This window comes from Balaenoptera physalus, assembly GCF_965194825.1.
Source record: "Balaenoptera physalus genome assembly, chromosome: 13".
Classification (NCBI taxonomy): domain Eukaryota; kingdom Metazoa; phylum Chordata; class Mammalia; order Artiodactyla; family Balaenopteridae; genus Balaenoptera; species Balaenoptera physalus.
The window spans coordinates 59,840,989-59,867,951 of record NC_138892.1 but is presented as its reverse complement, the minus strand read 5'-3'; the positions used below and the strand labels follow the sequence as shown (position 1 = coordinate 59,867,951).

The following is a 26,963-nucleotide window of genomic DNA, read 5'->3' as shown; positions in this document are numbered from 1 at the left end:
AGTGCCCCTCCCCTGCCCCCTCCCTGCCGGTGACCCTTGTCCGCCTGCCTGCCTACCCCCCACAGCTGGAACCAAGAAGACTGTGTCCCCCTTCCTCTGGGCGTCCTTCCTGTTTCCTGCTGTCAGGTAATGCCCACCTCGACCCCCTGGACCAATCACCCCAGTCAGACTGTGCTCCCCAACCTTAAGCCAGGTCAGACATTCGAGGAGGCCCAGATACTCCATTCCTCTTCCCACCAGAGCGTCCCCTCTCGTGGTCATAGATTCCCAGAGTTCTGGCTCTTACTCTTCTGGGATGAGGAAGTGCTAAAAACAATTTCTTCCCCATGCATCTGGGGTTGCCACTTATCCGCCTCTTTACCCTCCTCTCCAGCTTAGGGACACCTGGGTCCAACTTTCCCAGGGAATGTGGGGATGGGGGTTGGAGATGAATGAAGCCCGATGCCATGTGTAAGGTAGGTGAGGTGGGAGTATAGGCAGGGAGAGGCTAAGACGGTACCACCTGGGTTGGGGTGTGTGTAAATTATTTAGAAGAAAAGCCCAGGCCCTGGTTCTCCTTGGCCATGTGGCTTTTCCACGGGCAGAGGGTGGCCCCTCCCTAGTCAGGGGCCCAGCCAAGACTGACCTTTGACCCCCACCCCAGAGACCAGTGAACCATTAACTCCTCTCTGATGTAAGCCTTCCCACACTGGCACCTCCGTGGCCCCGCCCCCAGGCAGGTGGGCTAGGAAGGGGGGGCTTGTCCATCCCAGCCCTCTATCTGACATGGCCTCCGATCTACCTGGGCAGCTGGAGGCTGAGCCTGGCTCCCCTCCACAACCCAGGAACCTCTTAAGTGTCCACAGCGAGGCCTCATGGGGACCTGAGGTGACGGCTCTCACACTGCCAGTGGGGGTGAGGCCCTGGGGATTGAGGGGGGGATAGAGAGGTGGGGTGAGGTTGAGGGGTGGGGTCTGGGGGATAGGGGAGGGACAGGGACAGGTCAGCTCCGGATCAGGTGAGGGGAGGGTTCTGGTTCCGGGAAGGCGCTCTAGGAGCTGGCAAGCAAGAGGCTGCTCAGAGGAGGCAATGGGGAGGAAGGAAGGAGGCTGCCGCTGCAGCGTTCGAGGAGGGGGCGGTGTGAGGGGTGCGGGCTCCCCGGGCCCTGGGCTTGACAGCAGGGCAGGAGCCCCAGCCCCTCCTCCTTGTTCTTCCAGGGCACGGTCCTCAGGATGTTCCTGGGGGAGTAGAAGCCGGAACCAGAGCCTCTAACCCTGTCCCCCCAATAATGGGGCCCCCAGTGAGTCATCTGCTGGCTGGCCTGTGTGTGTGGGTAGCCTTGGGCTGGGTAGGGGGCTCAGCCCCCTACCTGGGCCCTGCTGAGCAGGAGCAGAGCCATTACCTGGCCCAGCTGTTTGGCCTGTATGGGGAGAATGGGACGCTGACTGCAGGGGGCCTAGCGAGGCTTCTCCACAGCCTGGGGCTAGGCCGAGTTCAGGCCCTTCGCCTGGGACACCACGGGCCTCCAGCTGGTCGGGCTACACCCCCAGCTGGAGACAATTCCACGCACAGGTACTAACCCCTCTCCCCACCCCAAAATGTCACACCCCAGCTCTTCTCAGTACTTGGATCAGTCTCCTCCGGTTGCCTAGCTCTGGCTTCCTAAAATCAGATTCCTGGAATTACAGATTTTTCAGAACCTGATTCGTTATATCCTTTCAAGGCCCCTTTCTGAGAGAACATGAGTAAGTCTGACTTTGCTATCCATCCACTCTAGGCCCCAGGACCCCGAGCTGAGTGTGGACATCTGGGCAGGGCTGCCTCTGCACCCCTCTGGGTGGGGTGACCTGGAGGAGACCGAGGTCCCAGCACCACCCCATGGGCCAGCCCCATCGGGCCTGGGCCTCTTTCACAGGCTTCTGCTGCTGGACCATTCACTGGCTGACCATCTGAATGAGGATGTGAGTCTGATGATTTGTAGCGAGGGGAAAGGAGCCATGGGATTTAGATGGCCTGAAATGTTTAAAAAGTCAGTCATTTTAAATGGTTACTTAAAAAAAAATCCAGATGTGATCTTAGGGTATGTTATTCCAGTAGTGAAATATGTCCCCTCTGGGCTCAGAGTAGATAAACCCATACCCCAAGCTTCAAGGCTTGGTTTAGGGGCCACACTTGGCAAAGCAGAGAATTCAGAGAAGCAGCCCAAGGTAGCCTCTGGGGCTGGTTATCTGGAGATGCGGCCTGCAGGCGGTAGATGGCTGTCTTCATCCAGAAAGTCGGTGAACTTGTTCCATGTACACCAGAGGGCAGCCAAAGCCAACCTGAAACAGGCCTGGTGAGGTGAGCGCCCCATCCCAGGAAGCATTCAAGCCAAGGCTGGTTGAACAAGTGACAGGGCTGCTGAGAGGACGGTTGGATGGCATTTTAGGTTCTTTTCCCTTCTAAGATTCCGCAATGGAGGGCTCTAGTTGTCCAACCAATTCCATCATCAAATTAATAAGACATCAGGGGCTTGGGAGGGAGGGAGATGATGGCGATGTTCACTAGCACCCAATCTGTACTGAACTGAATATTTGCATTGGTTTGAATATTCACTAATAATTAACACACACTGATTATACCTAACTGTCCCGAGTCCCTGATGCACCTGCCAGTGTGAGCAAAGGGGACCCTGGGAGAGACCCAGGAGCCCATGCAATGGAAGGGCAGACATTAAAGATCTGAGTCACAGTTCTCAGCAATTCCCCAATGCGTGACCTCCAGCTCCACTTCCCTAGTGTCTGAACGGCTCCCAGCTGCTGGTCAATTTTGGCTTGAGCCCTGCTGCTCCTCTGACCCCTCGTCAGTTTGCTCTGCTGTGTCCAGCCCTGCTTTATCAGATTGACAGCCGTGTCTGCATCCGGGCCCCAGCTCCAACCCCCCCAGGGGATCTGCTCTCTGGTCAGTGGGGGAGAGCAAGTGGTGGGGCACCTGGATCCTGTAGGGAGTGGGGCCCAAGCCAAGGAAGGGGGTTCGTTGGGGTCCCGCCTCCCCTTGCATTTCAAGGCCTCCCTTTCAGCCGTGCCTAACTTCAGCCCCTGATCCTCCCCAGCCCTGGTTCATAGCGTCCTGGCAGTCCTGCTGCTCAGCCTGCCTGCTCCCCTCTCCTTGCTGCTGCTGCGGCTCCTGGGACCTCATCTGTTGCAGCCCCTGCTGGGCTTCCTGGGGGCCCTGGCCGTGGGCACTCTTTGTGGGGACGCGCTGCTACACCTGCTGCCACATGTACGTGAAGCCCCTTTCCTGTCCCCCTGCCCCAGGGGTGGACAGCCTCCATGGAGCCAGTGTGTTCCCAGTCATAGGACATCCTCTCTCCCACCCCAGCTTCAGCCCACAGCTGCCTTCTAGTAGAGCATGTGAGTGAAGGCTCACCACCTCCCTCCGCCATCTCAGGAGGGGGATGCTGTCAGGTGCAGGGCCTTCCAGAGTCTGCCCTGACCGCCTCTCTGTCAGGCGCAAGGAGGGCAGCATGCTGGACCTGGCGGGCAGCCAGAGGAGGACCTGGGACCAGGACTGTCGGTGCTTGGCGGTCTCTTTCTGCTCTTCGTCCTGGAGAACATGCTAGGGCTTCTGCGGCGCCGAGGGCTCAAGCCAGTGAGTGACACCCTTTTGTCCTCTTCCTGCCGAGACCAGAGTCCTAGCCAAGAACTGGCCACTCAAGCCAGGAGGTGAGGGGCCAAGTGCGCTCCTGGCTCTGACGTTTCCCTGACTGTGCAGGACCTGACAGCTAACAGGGAGTGGGTTGGGGCTCCTCAGCATAGACCCAGGACTTCTGGCCAAACGGCCTCCTCTCCTGAGTTCAAGTCAAAAAGAAACAGAGAGGTGCCAGCCTGGGAAGAGAGCAGAGGCCAGAGAACATCCCCAAGTGGCAGAGGTGGGACCAGGTGTTCACCTTCCCTGCTGGCAGCGTGGCTGCTCCTTAGCCCCCGGCTCTGCTGCCTCCTCCCTCAGGAGGGACACCCTCCCATTTCAGAGATGCTGCCGGCGAAAAAGAAAGGATCTCAGAACTCCAAACCTGGACCCGGAGGATGGCAGTGGGATGGCGCTTCGGCCCCTGCAGGCAGCTCCAGGTGACCGGAGGAGGACATGAAGAGCGGGCCCTGGCTCCCAGCTCTCACTCGCAGCCACCAACACTGCTCTTTTCCTCCTTCCCACAGAGCCAGGGGCTCAGGGCCAGAGGGAGCAGGACAGCCAGCCGCCAGCAGTCCTGGCCCCTCCTGGGCGCCAAGGCCACAGTCATGGATGTCAGGGTGGCGGTGGCACCAATATCACGTGGATGGTCCTCCTGGGGGATGGTCTGCACAACCTCACTGATGGGCTGGCCATAGGTGTGAGGCGGGGGGGGGGGGGTGGCGGGGAGGGAGGAAGGGAGGGAGGGAGAGGGTAGGCCTCCTAGTTACTGGATGGGGCGGGGAGAGGGTTACCAGGAAGCGGGGGGATGGGAAGACCACAGAGGGAATGCAGGCCCCAGCCTCCTCCGGGGAGAGCTTTCTTCCAGACTGACCACCTCCCATCCTGCCCACCCAGGCGCTGCCTTCTCTGATGGCTTCTCCAGTGGCCTCAGCACCACCGTAGCAGTCTTCTGCCACGAGCTGCCCCATGAACTGGGTAGGAATGGCAGGAGTGGAGTGGGGTCAACTCCAGAAAGGAGAGACCTCCAAGGGGTGGAACTTGGAGGCTGGCGGGTGACATGGGTGAGGGCAGCCCTGGCATACTCCCTCCTACCCTGTCCTCTCTCCCCACAGGTGACTTCGCGATGCTGCTCCAGGCAGGGCTGCCCTTCCGGCGGCTGCTGCTGCTGAGCCTGGTGTCTGGAGTCCTGGGACTGGGGGGTGCAGCCCTGGGAGTGGGGCTCAGTTTGGGCCCTGTCCCCCTCACTCCCTGGGTGTTTGGGGTCACTGCCGGGGTCTTCCTCTACGTGGCCCTTGTGGACATGGTGAGGTGTGGGGGAGTGCGGAGAAACCAAGGGAAGCGGGGTGGGTGTAGAGGAGAGGGAAGTATCAGTCCCTCTGCTTCCCCCTGTGGCCCCCCGGAAGGGTGGCTGGACTACGGGCCCGCCAGCATCTGAGAAACACGGGTGTGGAAGAGCTTGGGTTGGGGAGAGTTGCTGACATCTCCCTCTCCTGTTTTAGGAGCAGAGACTAGGCCAGGATCCTGATGTTGTTATTTTCTTTCAGCTACCAGCCCTGCTTCGTCCACCTGAGCCCCTCCCTACGCTCAACGTGCTACTGCAGGGGCTGGGGCTGCTGCTGGGGGGCGGCCTCATGCTCACCATAGCCCTGCTGGAGAAGCAGCTGTGGCCTCTGGTCTCTGATGGCTGATGGGGGCCAGTGGAAAGGCGTCCAGGTTGCCCTTCCTTCCCCCCAACCACAGGAATGGAGGCGGGACACAGGGCCAGTAGGAGCAATAGGATTTTAATAAACAGAACCCATCCCAAAGCCATGACTACGACAGTTGTACTTGCACCAAAACAGCATAGAAAACCAGGATGTGGCAGGAGGAGGGCTCAAAGCAGGTATGGGGAGGAGGGGCCTGGAGGGTGCAGGATGCATCCATCTGCGGGGAGAGCATTGTGCTTTAGCCCAGAGAGGAAGGGGAGGGGTGAGGCAAATGCACCAAGGTCCCCACTTTTTCCTGCTGCCCTCAGCACCCTGGGGATACAGGCATCTGGGCAGGTCTGCCCTTTATTGCTGCCCACCAGCATGAAACACACCCCGACCCCAACGCTAGCACCACAGGTGAGTCCAGGGCAGGGAGAAGGGCAGGAAGGGGAACATTGCTTAGAGAAAGATTCCACTAGAATCCAGTGAATTGTGCTCAGTTCTCTTTACTTCCTACAACCGAGTACATGGGTCACAGGGTGGAGGGAGCAACAGGACACGGGACATGCCCCTCGGTGCCCCCAACGCACCCTTGCACACAGGATGGTGGTGTCTGCAGCATCACAGGTCATGCAGGGCACGGGGAAGGGGAGGTTCACACACACGTGGACGCCCACAGCGGGTACCAGACAGAGAACACCCCTGAATATACACAGCTGTACACAGGGAACCCCCAGGTCCCCAACCCAACCCTCTCCCCTGTCTTGCCGTCCCCCAGGCAGGAGGAACTGTATTGCTTTGAGAGAGCCACCCTGGGGGCTGCTCTGCCAGGCACCCTCCCCTCCCACCCACCCCCGTTTTGGCACATCTGCAAGACACACGGCAGTGAGAGTAGGCACCCTCCCTCCCAGGCTTCTGTGGCTTGGAGTGGAGGAAGGGGGTAGGAGACTTTCATCCGCCATCTTTCCCCCAGCCCTTCCCAAACCCCTACCAAACCCACTCCAGCCAGAACCCACCCCCACCCCCCAAACACACACACACAAAGCTGAGCTATCCAGGAATACAGGGGAACAAGGAGATTGTCCGGGATGGGAGCAGAGGCAGTGGGGAGAAAGGACTGGAAGCAGAGACCCCACCCTGGCGTGGGGTAAGACTGGCACACAGCTACTTTAGTGCAATTGGAGAGGGTGCCCAGAGTGAGGGATGGAGGCAGGAGGGCCAGGCTAGGCTCCCCAGGGAAAGGGCCTAGCAGGAGTGAGCGAGGGCCAAGGGTGGACCCTCTCGTCACCGCCACCCTCTGCCCTCCCAAACGCAGTGACAGTGTCCCCCTCACACCTAAGTGGGCAACAGCAGCCTCGGAGTCAGTACCTTCAAGTAATTCACGGAGCAGACCCTCCCCACCCCAGCTTCCTCCCATCTCTGGGATTTGGTCGCTTCTCTAGGGGTTGGGTCGGGAGGAGGGGGTCCCCAAGTCAGACCCTTCCCTCTCTACCTCCCTCTTCCCAGACCACTGGGCTTGGTCCTCAAAGATTCCTCACCTCGGCCCTTGCCCAATCTGGGTCAAGGCCGAGGAGGGCTGGAGCCACCACGGTTAGAGGGGAAGGGGCTGCTTTGCTCCTCATCCCTCCCTCTTAAAAGGTGGGGTTCAGACTAGGTGGGCTGGGGCCCCATACTGGAGTGCCCCAGGAGGAGGGGTTCTGGGCTAGGGTCTGTAAGGCTATTTTCCTTTGCGGTAGGAAGGGGAGGTGGGGGATGAACGCTGGGTGTGGGGAGAGGTGAGAAATGGCGGAGAGGGAAGGAGGAAGGGGCCTCCCCCCGGGGCAGTCAGCGGCGTCACTCGGACGAAGTCACACTCATGTGCACAAGGTCCCGAGCATGCCTGCTCCCAGCCCCTCCTGCCTGGCCCCCACGCCCCCTCCCAGGACGCCCTCCAAGACCCCAGAGGAGGTTTTGGGGGCACACAGCTACAGAACCGTTCGCTCTGGCCCCACGACCCCCGGCCCAGCCCCGCCTCCTCTCCCCTTCTAGGTCCAGGGAGTCGGAAGGTGCTCGGGTGGGCAGACAGCGGTGGAAACAGTATTGAGTTTTCCTTTGGTTACATATTGAAGGCAAAGGTGAGCTGGACTTACAGTCAAAACGGATAGGGATGAGGAAGGAAGAGGGGCCACGGCTGGGGATGGAGAGGGAGGTAGGCCCTCCTCAGCCCCTCCACCCCAAGGAACACATGTCTAGGTGGGTGGCAGTCCCTCAGTCTCACCTCTCCCACCCCCACAGCACCAAACAAAAGGAGAAGCCCCCTCCCCCAGGGGCTGCTCCCTACCCCAACCTGGGCTGTACATTCAGTGGTTCTCAGCAGTCCTATGGCTCAGGGGGCCGCGGGGTGGGGAGGTGGCCCGTCAGTCTCCGCTGGACAGTGGCAGTGACCCGGGCCTGTTGGTCCGTGCTGGGACCCACAGTTTGTGCCATTTGTCTTTCTGAAGGATAGTACACAACCCTACCAAAGCCACCGGCCAACCAGAAACATCTCCCCCAGAATCAGAAACTAAAAACTGGCTCTTTTTCATCTCGCCCTCTGATTCACACATCTGTTTCCCTGTCTCCTATGTAGCCCTCGCTCTGTCTCCTTTGCTGGGACCTGGGGCTGCTCCCAGGGTCCTCACTTAAAATAGGCCTTTTCTCAAAAGTGCTTATTACTTGAAGCAAGTGCTTTAGAGCTGCAGTGGGGAGAGGGGGAGGGGGAGAGGGAGGGCAAAGGGAAGGAGATGATTCCTCCCCACCCTACCCCCTTAAGATTGGGGGGCATTCTGCCTGCTTTACTTCTCCACACCCGTTTAAGTCAAAGAGGTCTTTTTAAAAACAACAACAACAACAACAACTTAACATTAAAATAAATATGCAGTGGCCATGAGAATGGTCAAAATGCTTCAAAAAAACACTAGGGGCTGGGGAGCCCAGGGTGGGGTGTGGGATTTCCTTTGGCATAAGGAGGGGAGGCTGCTCGTCCTGCCGGCCTCCTCACAGCCACATGAGGAGGGACAGAGGGCTCCCCGCAACCTGCCCCAGCACTGCTGACGGTGTGCTGAAGGCGCAGCAGGGAACGGGCAGCCACCAGAAATCTCATCTAGCAAAACAATGGGGCTCCTGACAAATACTCAGATTCTTCCTGTCATCACCGAACATTGATAAAGGAGAACACGACTGAAACCCCAAGAGTTTTCTCTGGAGGACACGTCTCCCTGCTCCCCCTGCCCCCCGCCACCTAATTCCCAGCACCAAAATGAGAGGGAGGGGGTGGAACAGGAAGATTTTATGAGAGAGAACTGAAGTTAGGGGCAAGCTTTGCAGAACCAGCAGGACTGGAGGTGGGGGGCTGCAGCCCTTAAGAGAGGTCACATTGATTGTCGTACAGGGGAGGGCAGGGTGCGAAGGGAGGTGGGCGAGAGGGGCGTTGCAAGGCCCTTTGGCTTTGAAAACAAAAATAAAAACTAAAAGCTGCACAATCCTTCTCATCAATAATGGTCATCTGGAAGCTTTGAAATGGTTTAGGAACTGAGCGTTGGGGGAAGCAAGACACAGAGAGAGAGGGGATAAAAAAGGGACCATGACAAAAAGAATAAGGACTTGGACAAACACCCCAGGCTTCAGGAAACCAGCATGAGGTATGGTTAAGGGTATCTGTTAGGGAGGGAGGAGTCCCTGGGATGCCCCTCTCCCCTCAGCCCACCCTTGGCAAGGGTGGCAAGACGTGCAGCGGACACAACTGAAAAGGGGGTAAGATCATGAATAAAGCAAGCACGGGTGGGGGAAGGAGACTGAGGGACCCCCAAGGGGGAGGCCCTGTACTGTGTAAACGAAGCCTGTCCAGTTCTCAGGGGACAATACTGATGGCAGCCAAACTGGGCAAGGATGGGCTGGGGGGGTGGAGGGAGCATGACCTCTATTCAAGTTCTGTGTCTTGGCCCCTGGCTGAGGTATTGAGTGTGAGGAAGGGAACACTGGGCTGAGGGAGCGGGTCCAACTGTCCAGGAGGCTTAGCTAGGAGATGGATGGACAGGGCGTCTGAAGGGACCAGGGCCAAATTCAATGCTACATTTAGAGAGAAAACTGCCCCCTCCTCACTCCAGCCCAGTTTGGCTTTTGGGGTACGACTTCTGGGAATCTTCTCAGTGCAGGCCTTAGCTCAATCCCTTCTCTCCCCGCTGCTGGGAAGGCAGGAACCAAGCCTCAGTATCTACTTGTCGCTCCCTAGATCAGAACTTCATCCTCACACCGGAGGGGAAGCCTGGGTCCCCGAGTAGCCACGGTCCCTAGTCTGCCCTGCCCCTCCCTCTTTGGCTTCAGATCAGGATTGACTGGGGGCAGTGGGTACTCTTGGACATAACAGAAGGTGGCAGCAGACAGGGGGCACAGAGGAACTGTGGGATTGGGGGGCACAGGAGGAAGAACACAGTCCCTCCCTCCACACACATGCAAACACATGCCTGAAACACAGAGGACATACTAGGGCTGTGGTTTTGAAATGGGCAGGAAATTAATTTGTTTCTTCCCCTAAAGGATAAAATGCTTACTTAAAAATTCATGACAAGCCTCAAAGTTAAGGGAGAGGAGAGCCAGAGAGGGAATGGCCACAGGCTCTGCCCTCCGGAAAGAAGTTAAAAGAAAGAAGCAAGGTTAAAGTGCGTGGTCAGGGGGCCAGGCCAGGAGGGGGAGGGAAGCAGGGCGGGGCAGGCTGTGGGGGCAGAACCAGCCCTTGATTTGCATATGAGGAGCCAGGGAGCGTGCAGGACTGGGGCCCAGGTACAGTAGTTGCTGCTTCAAGTGTTTTGCATTTGAACTTTAGGGGTGATGGGATACAGAAGTGGGGGAAAAGCTCCAGGCCCCAGTGCTAAATACCCTCCCCCCTCGTCCGCTAGCTGCCCCTGAAGGGGGAGGGGGACACCCCCAGAGTGCTCACACAGTACCAGAAATTAAGGCTTCTCACTGCTGCGGGGATGGAGGGGGGATGGAGGGGCCGGCCAAGCAGGGAGGCAGTGATGGGTATGGAAGAAGAGGTGGGGATCTGCCTGGCAGGGACATGGGGAAGGGGACAGAGAGGAGAGTCAATGGGAAGAGTGGGGGCAGCTGGCAGCAGAAAGGGAGAACGGAGAGAGGGGATAAGAGAGAGGGGGAGCCAGGCATCGAGCGATCATTTTGGGACACTTGGCAGAAGGGGTTGCCCTGGGGGTACCAAGGGCCTGGGGTGCTCCCTGTTGGTCCCAGACCCCTGCCAGGCCAGGATAGTGTGGCAAAGGGGTGAGCAGCTGCTCCCCAGTGCTTTTTCCCCCCTCCGCCCCCCAACCCAGTCGTGTTCTCCTTTAAAGTGCCCTAAATGTATAGACTTTTTCTAAATAAATAGAATAAGATATCAAGCCACCGGCAGGGGGAGGGACACAGGAGGGGGCTACTCGGAGTAGCAGCCATCTAACCCAATGGCGCCGTGCCGCTCCTGGCTGTAGGGGCAGGAGGCCCCGTGGGGCAGGGCGCCGCAGCCACCCACCGTCTTGGCTGCTGCGATGCCGCAGTTCTTGAGCAGGCTGAAGCTGAAAGGACTGACAGCGTCCTTGGGTGGGAAAGGCTTCATGGTGGAAAGGATCAAGGCCAGGCAGTCTGCCACATCTTTGTTGGGGGCGCAGGCCAATGCCGGGGTGTGACCTGCAGAGCAAAGGGGAGAACTGAGCCCCAGGGTCCTGTACCCCTGGGTCCCCATCCACCCGCCCCTGGGCCCTGAGCTCTCTTATCTGTGGAGGGGAGCCAAGGCAGGCAAGCACCCAGCATGGTCAGAACTCAAGGGCTATAAGGGCCCAGGGAGGCTGACAGGCAGACTGTCCCAGTGTGGGGTAAAGAGCAGAGCCAGCCTGGGGGACAGGAGGCTGGGAGGCTGAGGTGTGCAGGAGGTCTTCCTGAGGACCCTGCTGGCTCCACCTAGTTCCGTCAGACTCCCCTCAGAGACTCTAGCGTATCGGTGTTGGGTCCCTGCTCTGAAGAGTTCCCTTGGGAAGAAAATCCAGTTTATTAACCAGCAAGCTTAAGAAGTCACCTCCTGAAGAACGTCCCTGACCCCAAAGCCCGGAGGGGCAGGGGGCTCCAGACCCCACCCACCTTCTTCATCCACAGCCAGCACTGTGGCCCCACGACTCAGCAGGGCCTGCACCACAGAAGCTAGACCATTCCGGGCGGCAATGTGTAGGGGCCTTGGAAGAAAGGAAGAAGAAGGAGCATGAAGTCGGGGCAATGGCAAGCTGCCTTCCACCCTCAGCCAGAGTCGCAACGCTGCTGAGCGAACACTGTGAGTTCCAGAGGGCCCCTGGAACATGGGCGGCAACTTCCTCACCCACCTCTCCCGCCCCCCGCCCCCCAGCCAAGAGCCCCCTCCCCAGGGCACTCACATCTGCAGCGCACTGTTGGTAGCATTGATAAGGCCAAGGTCTTGGGTTTCTGCCAGGATCATGAGGGCACATTTCTCGTGGCCCTGAGGGAGAGGGACAGAGAGTGAAGACTTGTGAAGTGGAAGCATGACAATAGGAGCTGAGGGGGTAGCAGGAGGACAGAAAGCTATCCCACCAGTCAGACAGTCTGGACAATCCTGACTTCCACCGGGCCCTCTCTCCAATCACCAGGCCCAGCCCCTTCATCAGGCCCTGCCCCTTACACAGCCCCACCCGCACTGCCGGTGGTACCTTGCTACAGGCCAAGTGGAGGGCAGTGTTCTTGTTCTCATCCAGCACAGTAAGGTCTGCCTTCCCTCGATACAGCAGAAATTCTACAAGAGAAAGGAGGCAGAGGGGGCTGACGCTCCCTTCCAGAGCCGTGCCGGCCTGGCTCTGCACCCTCCTATCTGCATATCCTTTGCATCCCATCTGCAGAGGGTGAAACATCCAAAGACATGCCTCCTGCCTCCTAAACCCCACAGGCAGGGCTGACCCATCTTGCGAAAACCCAGGGGAGCACCTCCCTTCCACACGCGGCCCCTACACACCCACAGCAGCGGTCTGCCCATTCTCAGCCGCCGTCATGAGCGCAGTGCGGCCAGTGTGGTCAGTGGCGTTCACCTCGGCTTGATGCTGCAGCAGCATCCGGAGCCCAGAGACGTTGTCCGCGAAGGCAGCGGCGTGAAGAGGGGTCCTGTGGGGAGGGGGTCAGGGCAGAGTGAAACAGGGAAGGCCCTTTCTCTCCTGAGCAGCAAGAGGGAGCCAGAGGCAACGGAGGCTTCTCCCCAAGCCTCCCGCCACTCACCGTCCTTTGGCATCTCGGCTGTTCACAATCTTGGCACCCAGAGCTCCCAGCAGCATCTCTGTGGTGCTGTCCTGGTTATTAATTCTGGGGGAAGAGGAAGGGTCAGCAAGAGGGGCAGGGGAAATAGACCGCCTGTCCTAAGCCCAGGTCACAGACCCCTGAGTGGGGCTGAGGTGTAGGAAGGGACTTACACTGCACAGTGCAAAGGAGTGAAGGGGTTTCCTTCCAGGTATGAAAACGGGCTGTGTTCAAGTAACAACTCCAGACAATCTTCATGTCCTGGGTATGAGGAAGGAAGAGTGGTGATGGAGAGAAATGACAACAAAGTCCCCTCCATCTGCCCTGTCCCATCTCTCAACACTCCATTCTACTTCCAGATCCAGAGCAACCCAGGTCCCTCCCTCAACCCACTAGTCCTCGTCTGCCCTCCCCTACACCCCACACACATAGCTGTGCCTACAAAGGCCCCAGAGCCACACCAGTGTAGGAGGCCCAGTGCATGGGCGAGTATCCGCTGTAATCCACCCCGGTATCCAGGGGGTCTGTGGAAAGGGCAGCCTGCAGCAGGGTCCGCAGTACTGCAGTGTGGCCACAGGCTGAGGCCAGATGAATGGGTGTGCGGCCCTTGAAGTCTCGGCACAGCACAAACGCGTCGTGGTCCAGCAGGGCAGCCAGGCAGTCCTCACAGCCAGTCACTGCCTGTGGGTGGCATGAGGGTGTGGCTGAAACTCCCTTTCCAATGGCCAGTCACTGGGGCTGGCCCAGGAGTAAGACCCAATTCCAGGGCTCCAATCCTCGTCTTTACAACAATGATTCTAAGTGTTAGGGATGAGCATCTCCTTCCCTGACTCTCTGCCAACTGACAATCAGGATGGTGAGAGTTAATCCTGGCCTTCTGTAGTGGGAGACTGAGTCAAAGAATCCCGTGGGATGAGGAGGAGGCAGCTTTAGGACAGGTGATGGTGGAGAAGGACCAGGTCGTGGCATCATTATTCAACAGGACAGGGCCAGCTGGGTACCCTGGGGCAGAGTCTGGGTGGTGAGCAGGTGGCTGTATGTGATTACAGAGCAAGGTAATCAGGGAGATCAGCTGCGGATGTCAGATAACTCATCCTGGAGCAAATACAGTAAGGCCCACTAAGACCCTGGGCACAAGATCCTGGCCCACGTGCTAGACAACCTGATGTCCTACTGTTGTGCTCCCACGTCCAGGCCCTTCTGTGAGCGACCCCACCCAGGAGCTCACTCACCCCACGGTGGAGGGCAGTGCGGCCCCGGAGGTCAGCAGCATCAGCTGTGGATCCTTTCTCTAGCAGCAGATGTACACAGTCCACGTGGCCATTCATGATGGCCAGCATCAGTGGGGTTCTACAGAGGGGGCAAGAAAACGGTGAGGGCCTGGCAGGGATGGGAACCCTGCACCCCACCCCTGGCCGACACTCACTGTCCATAGGCATCCATGACATCCGTGATGTCAGCTCTTTCCCCACTGTCGATCAGCAAGTGCAGGGAATCAGTGTGGCCAGAGGCAGCTAGGAGAAAAGGGGGTCTGTGTCAGGGCATGGTCGGGGCAAGAAGGCCAGGTGAAGGGTGGAGGTTATGGGAAGACCTGGGGCAGGGAGAAATCCTGGGGGATAGGAGGCTACGAATGACGACTTGCGGTTTCCATCTTCCTCGCCCTACTCCATCCCAACCCCAGTCCCCTCAGGGTTCAGGAGGGATCTGGGGACCAGTCTTGGAGGAGGCCTGGTGTGGCAAGGGGAGGGAGCAGCTCAAAGGGCGCACTCACCAGCAGCGTGCAGGGGTGTCCACTTGCGCTTGCGCTCCTTGATGAGGGCAGAGGCGCCATGGGCCGTTAGCACCTCCACACACTCAGTGGAGCCTCGCTCAGTGGCCAGGAAGAGCGCGGTCCGGCCCTTGTGGTCCCTTACATCCAGATTCACCAGCGTCTCGGCCAGTGTCTTCAGGGCTTCACAGTGACCGTTGTAGGCCTGGAGGGGTGCAGGCAACCAATGGATACAGCTCGGGACACTGTCCCCACTCTGTTCTTGGGGCCCACAGGGAGACTCCAGGCAACAGGCCTCCCCGTGAGCTCCTCGGGCCCCTCTCCAGACCACTGCCTGCTTGCGACATCCCCACAAGAAGGCAGAAGCAAGGACGGATTCACACGTGCTTATACCTGTGTGCCAGCCTGGGGCAGGTAGGGACAAGGAAGGCAAGAGGAAAAGACCTGGGACTCACAGCTAAGTGCAAAGGGCTGACTGGAATGGTGCTCTCTACATCCTCCAGGCAGTTAAAGGACATTTCTAAGAGCTGCAATGGACAGAATAGTAGGTGCTGAGGTTCTGGTATTCCCAAGATATTACCCCTTGACCCCACCCACAGCAATCCCCAAAGCCCCTGGATCTAGAGACCACATTTGATTCAACCACCCCTTGGTTTGAGAATCCACAGATACAAAAGTAGACTGTGTGCTGTGCCCTGCCCTGCTCCTCTCCCCCAGGCCAGGTCCCACACGTACCAGTTCGAGGTTCTGTCTATTGCCATAGGCGGCTGCATAGTGCACGGCTGTGTAGCCCTGCCTGTCCCGCAGGGAGGGGTCTGCACCGTTATCCAGTAAGAATTCCAAACAGCTGGGGGACAGGAGTAGACTGTGAGGAGGGGACAGGCCCAGACAGGGAGGGCACAGTTTGGGAGGAGCAGAGGAGAGGGCAAGGGAGCCCCTCCAGGCCTAGCTGGCCAACACCCATCCCCCACTCTTGGTAGGCTAACTCCTGCCCATTCAAGCCCAGACCCAGACCTACCACCTCCAGGTCTGCCCTGAACCACTCTTGCTTCATCGCCCTCCTCTATCCTTTGAATGCTCTCCTAGAGAACCTGGAGCACAGTTATCAGTTACCAACCTGTGATCGACACACTCTACCCCCACCTCCAGGCATACTGACCCCTGCCTTCTCCTCCTCCCAGCCCATCGGAAAAGGCCTACTCATCTCATACTCGCTCCCAGAATCCTCTCCTCTGGGAGGCCTTCCCCAAACTTCCCAGTTAGGTGCCTCCTCGCCTCTATTCCCCTGGCACCACTCTTACAGCTCAGTAGTAGTTGTACTAGTAGAAATATTAATACAGCATTTAACACTAACAATGTGTCAAACACTGTTCTAACCACTTCACGTGTATTAAATCACTTAATCTTCATACTGATCCTTTGAGGTAGCTACTATTCTTATCCCTACTATGGTTGAGGAAACTGAGGCACAGAGAGGTTAAGTTACTTGCCAAAGGTCACATAGTTGAGCCTCTTGGATTTTAAATATCTTTTTTTAAAAAAAATAAACCCTTTATAACAGTCTTAAACTTACAGAAAAATTGTGAGGATAATACAGAGTTTCCATATATTCCTCACCCAGTTTCCCCTATTATTAACATCTTACACTAGAATGTATACAATACAGAAATTTGGGGTAATTTATCTTTTATCCTTACCACCCAGCACAGTACTTGGTACCTATTAAGTAAATACTCAATTAATGCTTGTGGAATAAACAAATGAATTTGTGTTTAGCTTTTCTGACTTCCTCAAGAAGACCATCCATTCCTTGAAGGAAGGAACTATGTCTCCTACTTCTGTCTGTACCCACAGTGCTTGGTCCAGGACCAAACTCAGGGTGCAAAGCAGCAGCAGGGTGGTGGTGGGAGAATAACAGGACCAGAGTCGACACTGCTGGGAAAGCGCACCCCAGGGGTCTCCTCGGCTACTCACAAGAAGGCCTCCTTCCTGCGGGACTCCTTCAGTGGCTCGTCCTCTTCAGCATCGTGGCTGGAAGATGAGTGGGGCTCCGCCCTGGGGGAGGAGAGTGAAGAAGTCTGGGGGGCGCTCAGGGAGGAGAGTGGGGCTGAGAAGAGCAAAGTGGGCGCCTCACCTCCTGTAGGTGTCGGAGGCGGCAGCATAATGGAGGGGAGAGCAGCCTTTACAGTCGGCCTCGTTGACGCCTGCCCCAGCGGTCACCAGTGTGACGGCGCACTGGTAGCTGCCATTGGCGGCTGCATAGTGCAGTGGGGTCCTGGGGAGAAGCGAAGGAGGGTGGGTAAAAGAATCAGGGGCAGATCCAAATGCAACCAGATGTGCAGCCAAAAGCTGCTTTGTAATATTCTCCTCACTTAGTCTCCAACTCCCCACCCCGCCCTCCATCACTTGTCTCTCTGATCGGATGTTCCTTATGTATATATACTCCTGCACATTAACACACCTTCCAAATTTGTCTCTCCTCCTCAAGTCAGCTCCACTGCTCAACAGCAAATTAAGACATTCAACATTCCTAAAAGGAAGGAGGATGCAGGTTAAGGAGAGAAAGAGGGCTCAAGGAGAAGCCACAGGATTCTCCCCAGGGAGGGGCTGAAGGAGGATGGAACTGGACAGCCCTTTCTGCTGCCACTGCTCTCACTGTGAGGTGGGGGAGCTCTGGGCAGGAAAGAAGAAGGGGCCCAGAGCTCTGGGCAGGAAAGAAGAAGGGGCCCAGACCCCTGCCCAGCCTCCTTCTCAAGGCCTGAGACAGAGGGAAGAAAACTCACCCTCCAGAAGCAGCAGCATGAAGACAGGTACGGCCAAGGTTGTCAGGTGTATTGATGTCAAACCCAGCTGAAAGCACGTGCTCATTGCTGAGTGAGGATACAATGCTGTACAGCTGACCTGAAGGGGCAGAACAGCCACAGATCCCATCTGAGGGCTCTGAGCAGAGCCGGGAAAGGCCTCTGCTCTCCTGCCCACCTGCCCAACCCCCGAACCAGTCAGCTCATACCTGAGGAAAGAAGCTTACGACAACAGTCAGAGAATCCAAAGAGAACAGCTAAGTGCAAGGGGAACATGTCGTGGATGCCACGCCTGGGGAGAAGGGGAGGGACTCAGTCCTCGGGTCAAGGAGGGACCAGATGCAGACCCCTTTTCTATGGCCTACCACCAGCCTAGATCTGAGGCAGCCTGGAAGTGGGGTCAGGGGTCCGGACTCACCGGGCGGTATCCGCGCCGTTGGTCATGAGGGTGCTGATGAGCAGCTCGTGTCCGTAGCGAGCGGCCACGTGCAGTGGCGTGTTCCCAAATTTGTCGGCACAATCAATCTCGCTGCCTGAAAGGGGGGACGCACACCCACACACTCAGACCTTTGGCTTCAGACCACTCACACTAGTTAGCTACCGTCTGAGTGCTCGTTACGTGCCAGGGGCCAGGCTAAGCCTTCCACACATGTTATCTCGTTTGTCAGCCTGAGGGGGCCGGGCAGGCAGAGCAGGGCCATTTCCACAGGTGCCTTGCTCAGAGCTTCAGGTGCCCATCCTGACTGGAAGATGGGGTGGGGGGTGGAATGAGGAAGAAAAGGTGTTTCTAGGGATGAGTTCTCTGAGGGGGGAGAAGAGATCACAAAGTCTTCCAGGTCCATACCATTCTGGATGAGGATCTGGGAGCGGGTGAAACGGCCATGGATGGCAGCCATGTGCAGAGGACTTTTCCCTTCTTTGCTCTGTGGAAACATGGCATTTTTTTTCTTCCCTAGTGCAAAGCATGGAGAGTGCCCTGTTCCCCCTTCCAAAGGACACGTCTCTGAGGACGGGGTGATCATATGGACATCTTCTCAGCCCACATTCTCCTGGGCTCCTGGGAAGGACTGATCAACCCAGGACGCAAGCGGACCATTCCCCGTAGAGTTATCCAGAGCAAAAGATATGGTCAGCACCCCCAGAGCCAGGCCCCTCTCCCCACTGGTCTCAGACTCATCCCTTCAGGCACCTGGTAGTTGACATCCGCCCCGTTATTGACCAACAGCTCCAAGCATAGCGCGCCATTGGTGGAGACTGCAGCCACATGCAGTGGTGTGAAGCCCTTGTCATTTGGCTGGTTGACATTGGCTCCTGCGTTCACCAGCTCGATAGCCACAGCATCCTGGCCCAGGTAGCAGGCGATGTGCAAAGCTGTGTTTCCAAAAGCGTTGGGCTCATCAATCTGGGTTTCCAGGGGTGAGGGTAAGCGGATAAGAGAGATACCAGTTTAAACAAAGTGGAAGCCAGCACAGATAGCCTAGAGAATCCCAGAAATCCAACGACTGCCTCAGACCCCTCAGGTTCCGGACCCAAAGACTGGGGGCACTACTGCTTATGATAAGCATTGTTCAGATCCTCTCACCACATCTTCCCGACCTCCCCAAACCACACCAGCAATCCCAGTGCCTTCCTATCTCCCTAACAGACTCCGACCTCCAGCTCCCTGCCCTTTCCCCCAGCCCCCGTGCTCAGCACCCTGACCTCAGCCCCCATCCGTAGCAGGTACTTCACCACTTCAATCTGGCCACTGGCAGCAGCTGTATGGAGCAGCCCATAGCCCTTGCGGTCCTTGCAGCCAAGGTCTGCTCCCCGTGCCACCAGCAGTTTCAGGACCTCCAAATGCCCTGGGAAAAGAGAGCACGCTCTCAAGGAGGTGGAGGGTGAACTCTGGGGCCCTGAGCACCCCACTCTCCGCCCCTGCCCTAGGAGTCCCAAATCCTGCTCTCCCCGTGATTCTCTTCTCACCGAGAAAAGCCGCCCAGTGCACAGGCTGCCGCTCCTTTTTGTCACAGACATTCAGGCTGGCTCCCTTACTGAGAAGCAGGTTCACCGTCTGTTTCAGGACATGAAAGACACCTGTTTAGAGCCAGGTTCATGCCTTCAACATACCTCAGAGCAGAGCCCTTAGCACCTGAAAAGGCTGAGGCAGCCTAATGTCTCTGTTCTTGGGCAGAACAGTCTGGAGAACTAGAGGGAACAGAGAAAGCGGGCACTAAGGAGATCCCAGATAGATCTGGAAGTTTGAGGTAAACTTAAGGGAGTCTCTTCAGGTAATGTGGTGGTTTTTAAACTCTTTTGAAGTCTTCTAAATGTGCTGAAAGACAGGGACTCTCACTTCAGAAAAAACCATGTATGCAAACATTTTCCATGCAGCTTCAGAGGCTTTATCACCCTCCTGAGGTCCAAGTCAAGAATTTCCATCTAACCCAACCCATGTGGTGCTTGAGCCCAAATGTTTATATAATCATCCGGGCTGCTGCTCCCCAGGCCTAATGGCCTGGAAGCAGGGGAAGGTGAGCAGGAAGGGAAGGAAAAAGGCACGAGGCTGGGCGTGGACTAGAGCGGTCCTCACCTCCAGATGCCCACTATGCACTGCGTGGTGCAGGGCACTGCGCCCGCTCCTGTCAGCCACGTTGAGGCTGCTCAGTAATGGTGCCAGAGCCTCAGCACACTTGGTGGCCCGGTTGGCGGCAGCCACATGCAATGGTGTCTGCCACAACTTGTCCCGGGCATTCACATCTGCTGAATGTGCCAGCAGCAGTCCCAGCACCTTCTGTTGAGGGGCAGGGGATAAGAGAAGATAGAGGGGGAGCAGGAGGTAAACCAACAGGAAATGGGGGGGGGCGAATAGGTCAGCACAGCACATGTGACCCCATCTCCCCACTCCCCCAGCAGAGTCTCTCCTTATTTTTTCCAACATACCTAGCCTTTCAATACCTACTTTCCATCTTCTGGAACTTCTTAGAGCTTAAAATCTTCCCTCCCTTGCTGAGGAAAACGTGGATCTCTTCCTCAAGCCACCTGGTATCGTTCATAACCCAAACCCTGAAAATCTTCACCCATATATACAGCCACTACCAAGCGAATCCACACATGTAGAGGATCCCAATCCACCACCACTTTTAGGAAAGATAAATGCTCCCGCGACATTAATCCCCAGATACCCCCCTTCAGCCCTTCCATATGCATCAGAATCATTTCCATTACCTAGGTAAGCAAACAGATACTGGCTCCTCTCCAAAACCCAGGCTAAAATGCCCCTCCTAGTCACCACCCACCCCATTCCCATTGGCCTCAGTCCCTCCCTCTGGTGGCTGGAGCCAGGGAAGTGACTGCCAAGCCAAGAAGAAGGTCATCTTTTCCCGCTCTTCAGGGTTGAGGGACCCAACTGGTGAGGCATGTTTGATCCTCATGGTGTCAACTTTCATGCTGCTTGAGGGGCAGGGATGCAACAAATCACTACCCCCATCCCTCCATCACAAGGAAAGAAATCTCAGTGCCCAGAGGGGGATCAGACTCCATGGTGGCCCCCCAGGGAGGGATGAGTCACTAAGGCCTGGCAGCAGGGCCCCCTACAGTCTGCCAGCCCAGTGTTAAGCTCTCCCCTGACGTCACATCAGCTAGCAACACTCAGCCCCCCCTTACCAGCCAGTTCTAGGGGTAGGAGGAAGGGGCCAAGGTCTGGTCTCCTCCAGATGTGGGGTAGACCAACTTGTAGGGCAGAGGACTAAGGCTCTCCAACCCTTATCTTCCAACCTTTAACCAACTCATCCTCTTTGGAAGGGAGAAAAGAGGTGGGAGGCCAGTACCTCATTTCGGGAGGCAGCAGCACGATGAAGAGGGGTCAGCCACAGTGTGTCCTTAGCATTGACGTTAGCACCTGTGGGGATATAATATGCTCTTTTGGTGGGAGGTGGAGAGCAGCTGGGGAAGAAGGCCAGTAATCAGGCCAGGGAATCTGGATGGAGACGGTAGCTTGCCTGGACCAAGCACCAGAGGACAATCCTTGGATATGACAAAAAGGCTCCTCCCTCAGGTCCCCTCCCTAGCTGCCACACCTTCCAGCTCCCCACTTTCACCTGACATCAGTAGCAACTGGAGGATGGGGACATCGCCTACGTAGGCAGCAGCATGCAGTGGGGTTCGCCTCTCTTGGTCCTAGGAAGGCAGAGAAGAGGAGCAGCTGTAGGGGTGAACGATCCAGGACCCAAGCCCAAGTCTTCGTGCTCCAGGCCTTTCCCCACAACCTCTTCCCACAGGTTCTGCAGCCTCCTAAACCCCAGTCCTAGGTCAAAGCAAGCACCGAGGGAGGGTGGAGTCAGGGGGTCGGCGCCACGGGCCCGCGAAGCAGTCTCCTTCTGCCAGGAGGGGTGGAGGCGCTGCAGACACGGATGGTTCAGAAGAGAACACCGTTTCTGGGCATCCTCAGCCCTACTGGTCTCTGCTCTAAGCCTGACCTGCTCTCCATCCCCAAATGTAGAGCAGTCGCCCATCCCAGGGTGGAAAGAGCTGCGGCCTCACCCGAGCCGAGGAAACACGGAGCCGCCCCATTGGTGGGGAGGGGTCCTGAACACCAGGGCCCAGATTACCGGCTCGCCATCCTCCCTGATCTCAACTCACCAGCACATTGATGTTCTCCTTCTGCGACAGGAGGGAACGCACTTCCTCCACATCTCGGCTAAAGATGGCCTGGACCAGGGGCGGCTGCAGGGAGAACCGGTTTTCAGGGAGCGGGCCGGAACGGAACCGGGGAGTGGGGTGGGGGACACCGGGTTTGGGGAGGGGGGGCGACGCTGGAGGGGCTCCGCTCTGGGGTCCTGGCCGCAGGGGGCTTCCGCGGTGTCTCCGCCGGTCACCAGGCCCCCAAGGACACCGGCTTGGTTGAGGGGAGCGCGGCGTGGGGCGGGGCGGGAGCCCCGGGCTCGGGCCCAGCCTAGGCCGCACATCCCCGGGCTCGCGTGGCGGCGGCGTCGGGCCCTGGAAGGAGGAAGCGAGCAAGGGCAGGAGGGCTGACCTGGTCCGTGATGCTGAGGATCCCCATGGCCCGGCCCGGGCTCCGTCCGCATCGAGCTCCCGGCGGCGGCGGCGGCGGCTCCACCGGGGACACGGGGCGGCCCAGGCGGCGGCTGCGGCGGCGGCTGCGGGGAGAGCGCAGCCCCGCCTACCAGGGGGCGGGAGCGGGAGCCCGCAGCGCTCCCTGGCGGCCGTTCTGGGCCCGGCCGCAGGGCGCTTGCCGCGCAGGCTTTCCCAGGCCGCAACGCCCTCCGCCCCGCCCTGGCGGTCCCAGCGGCTCGGGTGCCCCCAACCTCGGCCGCTGGTTCCCCGGCTCCCCAGGCCAGCGGCGCCGTGCTCTCCGCTCCAATCTGGCGACCGGGGGATTCTCCACAAAACCCTAGCGGCAACTCAGGCCTTGGCCCTGCTGCGGTGCCATCCAACTTGAGGACCAAATGGCTGGCCAGATCTCACCCAGCCCAAAATGCCTCCTCCGAGCAAACTCCTCCCGTCCACGATTACACACCTCAGAATCCCCCACAGACTTGGGGAAGCAGAGCGTGGAGATCTGGGGGTTATATACGGCAATAGCCCCAGGGGAGGGAAGGCGCGTATCTCCACTGGCGGTGACAAGAGTTGGGTAGAAAGGAAAGAGCAAAAGTGCCCAAGCTGCGGAGAAAAAAAACAAAACAAAAAAACAAGGACTCTTAGCTGCAGAAAAACTCCACAGAGAGGACAGGCTAGCTGGCAGTTGAAGGAGGACTCCAAGGCCAACAGAAGCGGGCTTTTCGATTCCCTAATTACTCCATTGCCAGGTTAAGGTGGTAGGGTGGCTACACTTTAAAAGCTCAATCGGTTTCTGCCCTGAAAATGGTCGGGGTGCTTCCCCTCCTCCATTGGAGAAGTCAGAGAGCGGCCAGTCAGGCAAAATCTGGATGGAGGTCATCCCATCCCAAAAAGGGAAAAAGAGAGAAGAAGAAAAGTGGATATTGAAAACTTGGTACAATTCATAAAAGGTGATTCAGGGTCCTGTTCAGAGCTCAGCAACTCAATATATGTGTTCTAAGAAAGGAACACATTTAGGAAAAAGCATAGCAGGATGGACCCCTGTCAAGGCAGAAGTATAAAAGCCCCCTCCTTTGCTCTCAACAATCTATGCCCCTCATTACCTTCAGGATCTTGATCCCTGGAAAGATACACAAGACAAGTGTCAGTGGTTTTTCTTGGAGAGAGAAACTGGGGAACAGGGAATAAGGAATGAGAGGAAAATTTACCTATCACTATATACCTGTAAATTTTTTGAATTTTTACCATTTTGAAAATAAAATTCAGTTTTACTGAAAACTTACCTCTTCCAGGAAGTCTTCCCTGGTTAACAGGTTCTTTCCCTTTTGTTAGGTCTCCTTATCACTTCCATACTTAGTTTACACTATCACAATCAGGTTGCTGTTTTTGGGTTTTGTTTTTTAACTTTTTTTAATTGAGATATAGTTGTACAGATCAACATGTTACAGATGTACAACATAGTGATTCACATTTTTAAAGGTTATACTTCATTTATAGTTATTATAGTTATAATAAAATACTGGCTATATTCTCTGTGTTGTAGTCACAATCAGGTTTAAATTGCACATCTTTGTTGTTCATTTCACCTTACATCTTTGACATACAGGAGTCCAACGTTCCAGAAGGGATTTTAAACTCCTTGTTAGGCAGAGTCCTCCAACACAGGACTGTGTATTGGGTTTTTGATTTTTGGGTTTTTTAAATAAATTTATTTATTTTTGGCTGCGTTGGGTCTTCATTGCTGAGCGCCAGCTTTTCTCTAGTTGTGGAGAGCGGGGGCTACTCTTCGTTGAGGTGCGCGGGCTTTTCCATCTCAGTGGCTTCTCTTGTTGCGGAGCACAGGCTCTAGGCGCGCAGGCTTCAGCAGTTGTGGCTCGCGGGCTCTAGAGTGCAGGCTCAGTAGTTGTGGCCCACGGGCTTAGTTGCTCCACAGCATGTGGGATCTTCCAGTACCAGGGCTCGAACCCGTCCGTGTCTCTTGCATTGGCAGGCGGATTCTTAACCACTGCAACACCAGGGAAGCCCCCTATTGGTTTTGTTTTCTATGAAAAAAAAAAAAAAAAAAAAGGATGCTCTAGCAGAGCAGCACATGGGAACAGACACAATATTTGATGATGATGATGAAGATGAGGCTGAAGAAGTAGAAACTGAAGGTAGTCAGGGATCTGATGGATATGGGTGTTGGGATATGCTGACTTGGCTATTGGGTATGATGGACCTTCCAGGAAGGGCTAAGCTAGTATATGGCCCAGAGGATGGGGAGGAGGGGACTACATGGCCTCCAATGCCCGAAATAGCTTTTGGTAACCTGAGGAATTGGAGTCAGGGGTTGAGCTGGGGTCACGTGCCTGGTTCTGGCTCCTGAGTGGAGGTGAACAAGGAAGTTTGCCAGCCGGGTTCTCTGGGCAGCTGGAAGGAGGAAGAAGGGCTAGAAGAGTTATTTTTAATATTATTCAGTGCACAGAAAGAGGATTTCCCAGGAGGGAAAAAAGGGATATGATATAGGTAACACAGTTACTTCCAGGGCTCAGGGAGATGCACAGTGTTGGGGAGGAGGAGGCCGGAAGTGGTGGCAAAGCCCTCTTATGCAAATAGTCCTTCTGGATTCCACTACTGAATTCATATTTGGATAACTCTAGGCAGATGCCTGCCTGTCTTTAAGCCTCAGTTTTAATTCTTCTAACAAATGTCTACTGAGGATTCACCATTGTATTCAGCCCTATACTAACTAGTTTGGAGGTAGAAACTTAGAAGTAATGGTGTCGGGAATTCCCTGGTGGTCCAGTGGTTGGGACTCTGCTTTCACTGCCAAGGGCGGGAACTAAGAGCCCACAAGCCACGACGTGCAGCCAAAAAAAAGAAAAAGAAAAAAATATATATATATATATATATAATGGTAGGTTAAAAAAAAGTAATAGTGTCTACTTTCGTGGAGTTTATAACCTAGGAGAACATACACACGCACATGAAACAACTAGAGAATATAGGATTCATGCTACTTTATGTGGCATTATGTGTTCAGAATAATGTAGAGAGATGGGTTCAGTCAAGAGGGTCTTCCTGGAGGAGGTGTGTTTTGAGTCAGTACTTGAAGGAAGTTATCGATGTAGAATGACAGGGAAATGGCAGGAAATTGGTTGTTTCAAGTACAGGGAATGAACTAGGAAAAGCTTAAATGGCAATAATTACCTAATCTAATTAGTAGGGGGGACAACAAGCAAACTGGCTTGGCAGGCCTATTGTACCTTGGAGATTCTGCAGCAGTTAACTCGGTTAAGGCATAGTGTTAATGAGGTCACAGTTTAGTTATGTATCCCAGTTAATTTCTGTCTTTTATCCGGTCAGATCCTTACTCCTCACTCTAAGCAGCTGTATCACATGTGTAAGCACTTGGTCAGAGGGGCTGGACAAGAGAGTGGGGTTGGAAAGAGTAAATCTGTCCCTCAAGATCATATGCCCTTCTGAGAGTGGCTCCCAATTATCATCTTCAAACTGGAAGGAGATACTGTATCTTGTTGGGGGGAGGGTTCTGAGGGAAAAAGAAGAAATGTTAAAAGAGAAAAAGAAGTGAGATCATTCCCCAATTTGGGACTTCAGGTATAAATAATTTAACGTAAGGATTGAAATGCCTTCCTTACAAAATGTCACATGTAAACCAGAGTTCAAGGGAGGGCTCCTGCTCCTTGAAATCCAGATAAAATGGGCTCAAACTTTATTTATTTATTTGTTTGTTTATTTTGGCTGCGCCGGGTCTTAGCTGCAGCATGCAGACTTCTTAGTTGCAGCATGCGGGCTCTTAGTAGCAGCATACATGCGGGACCTAGTTCCCTGACCAGGGATTGAACCCGGGCCCCCTGCATTAGGAGCGCAGCTGAGTCTTACCCACTGGACCACCAGGGAAGTCCCAAAATGGGCTCAAACTTTAAAAATCAATCCATATCCAGTGGAATTCCCCAAATGAATGCCAATCTCAAGGAGTGGGGAGAGTTGGAAGGTTTACATCTGTTTTCAGGCCCCTGTTTCTGGACAAGATGTCTCTCTTCCCTACCAATTAGACCCTAAAGGCAAAACAGTCTTTAATTATTTCATCCTCCCACCCTAACCCCCACAACACTACTCAGATAAAACTTTCCTGAATGTGGAGAGCATGACTGAAGACTTATGCTCTAAAGACTAAAGCAGAGGAGGGGCTTGCACTGTGATAAAAAAAACATCTTTAAATGCAACAGCAGACACCACCATTCTTAAAATGTCCTTCCTCTACTCCACTGTGGGAGAATTTCAAGAGCTCTTGCACCCACCTAGATCCAGTCTCTGATTGCTGATTTCTCTCTCCTCTCTCTCTCTTTCTTCTGTTCTCCCCACTTTTATCAAGGGCACTTTTTTTCTCCTTGTATCATGATTGAAAGCAGTGTAGTGACATTTCCTTGCCTGGGTTCCTGCCCATGAGGTCTCACCTCTATAAAGTGTACACTTTTCCAGGCAAAGATGGTTCTCTACCGCAAAAGTAAGTCTGGTTCTTCTCACCCCGACTTCTTTCTATAAATATTAAAAGGGAAAACTATGCAAAGTCTTAGCCCAGATCTTGGAACATTAATTTCCTTTCTCAAAGATGCAAAGCACAGCACTAGGTACTATGTGCTACAAAGATGAATGGAACTTCTAACTATAAACAAGGCAGAATATAGTAAAGTCTCTAAGAGAGACGTT

General features: G+C 55.6%; 2 protein-coding genes across 5 annotated transcripts; one reads left to right on the top strand and one right to left on the bottom strand.

The window, feature by feature from the left end:
• Positions 1-50: 50 nt before the first annotated feature.
• On the top strand, positions 51-5,453 carry SLC39A5 (solute carrier family 39 member 5). The gene is made up of 12 exons (XM_082421812.1): positions 51-126; positions 790-894; positions 1,197-1,551; positions 1,757-1,940; positions 2,757-2,919; positions 3,071-3,240; positions 3,469-3,609; positions 3,989-4,085; positions 4,173-4,343; positions 4,543-4,623; positions 4,761-4,951; positions 5,193-5,453. The coding sequence occupies exons 3-12, from the start codon at positions 1,268-1,270 to the stop codon at positions 5,334-5,336; spliced, it is 1,626 nt and encodes a 541-aa protein (XP_082277938.1). The 5' UTR covers positions 51-126; positions 790-894; positions 1,197-1,267; the 3' UTR covers positions 5,337-5,453.
• Positions 5,414-22,367, bottom strand: ANKRD52 (ankyrin repeat domain 52). 4 transcript variants are annotated; one of them, XM_082421775.1, is made up of 29 exons: positions 22,210-22,367; positions 21,816-21,899; positions 21,275-21,353; positions 21,005-21,075; positions 19,768-19,968; positions 19,161-19,248; positions 18,897-19,039; positions 18,385-18,597; positions 18,040-18,118; positions 17,614-17,728; positions 17,405-17,487; positions 17,178-17,295; positions 16,856-16,924; positions 16,529-16,669; positions 16,369-16,449; positions 15,130-15,241; positions 14,850-14,921; positions 14,398-14,599; positions 14,053-14,140; positions 13,859-13,976; positions 13,088-13,307; positions 12,800-12,887; positions 12,609-12,692; positions 12,352-12,497; positions 12,053-12,135; positions 11,762-11,844; positions 11,475-11,566; positions 10,873-11,027; positions 5,414-5,571 (listed from the first exon to the last, which is right to left on the bottom strand). In XM_082421775.1, exons 1-29 carry the CDS (start codon positions 22,234-22,236, stop codon positions 5,461-5,463), a joined length of 3,246 nt encoding a protein of 1,081 aa, XP_082277901.1. In that variant the 5' UTR covers positions 22,237-22,367; the 3' UTR covers positions 5,414-5,460. The 4 variants fall into 4 exon arrangements, with proteins under 4 accessions (XP_082277901.1, XP_082277902.1, XP_082277903.1 ...); XM_082421776.1 differs by having other exon boundaries at positions 5,414-11,027; XM_082421777.1 differs by lacking the exon at positions 14,850-14,921.
• Between the last annotated feature and the right edge of the window lie 4,596 nt (positions 22,368-26,963).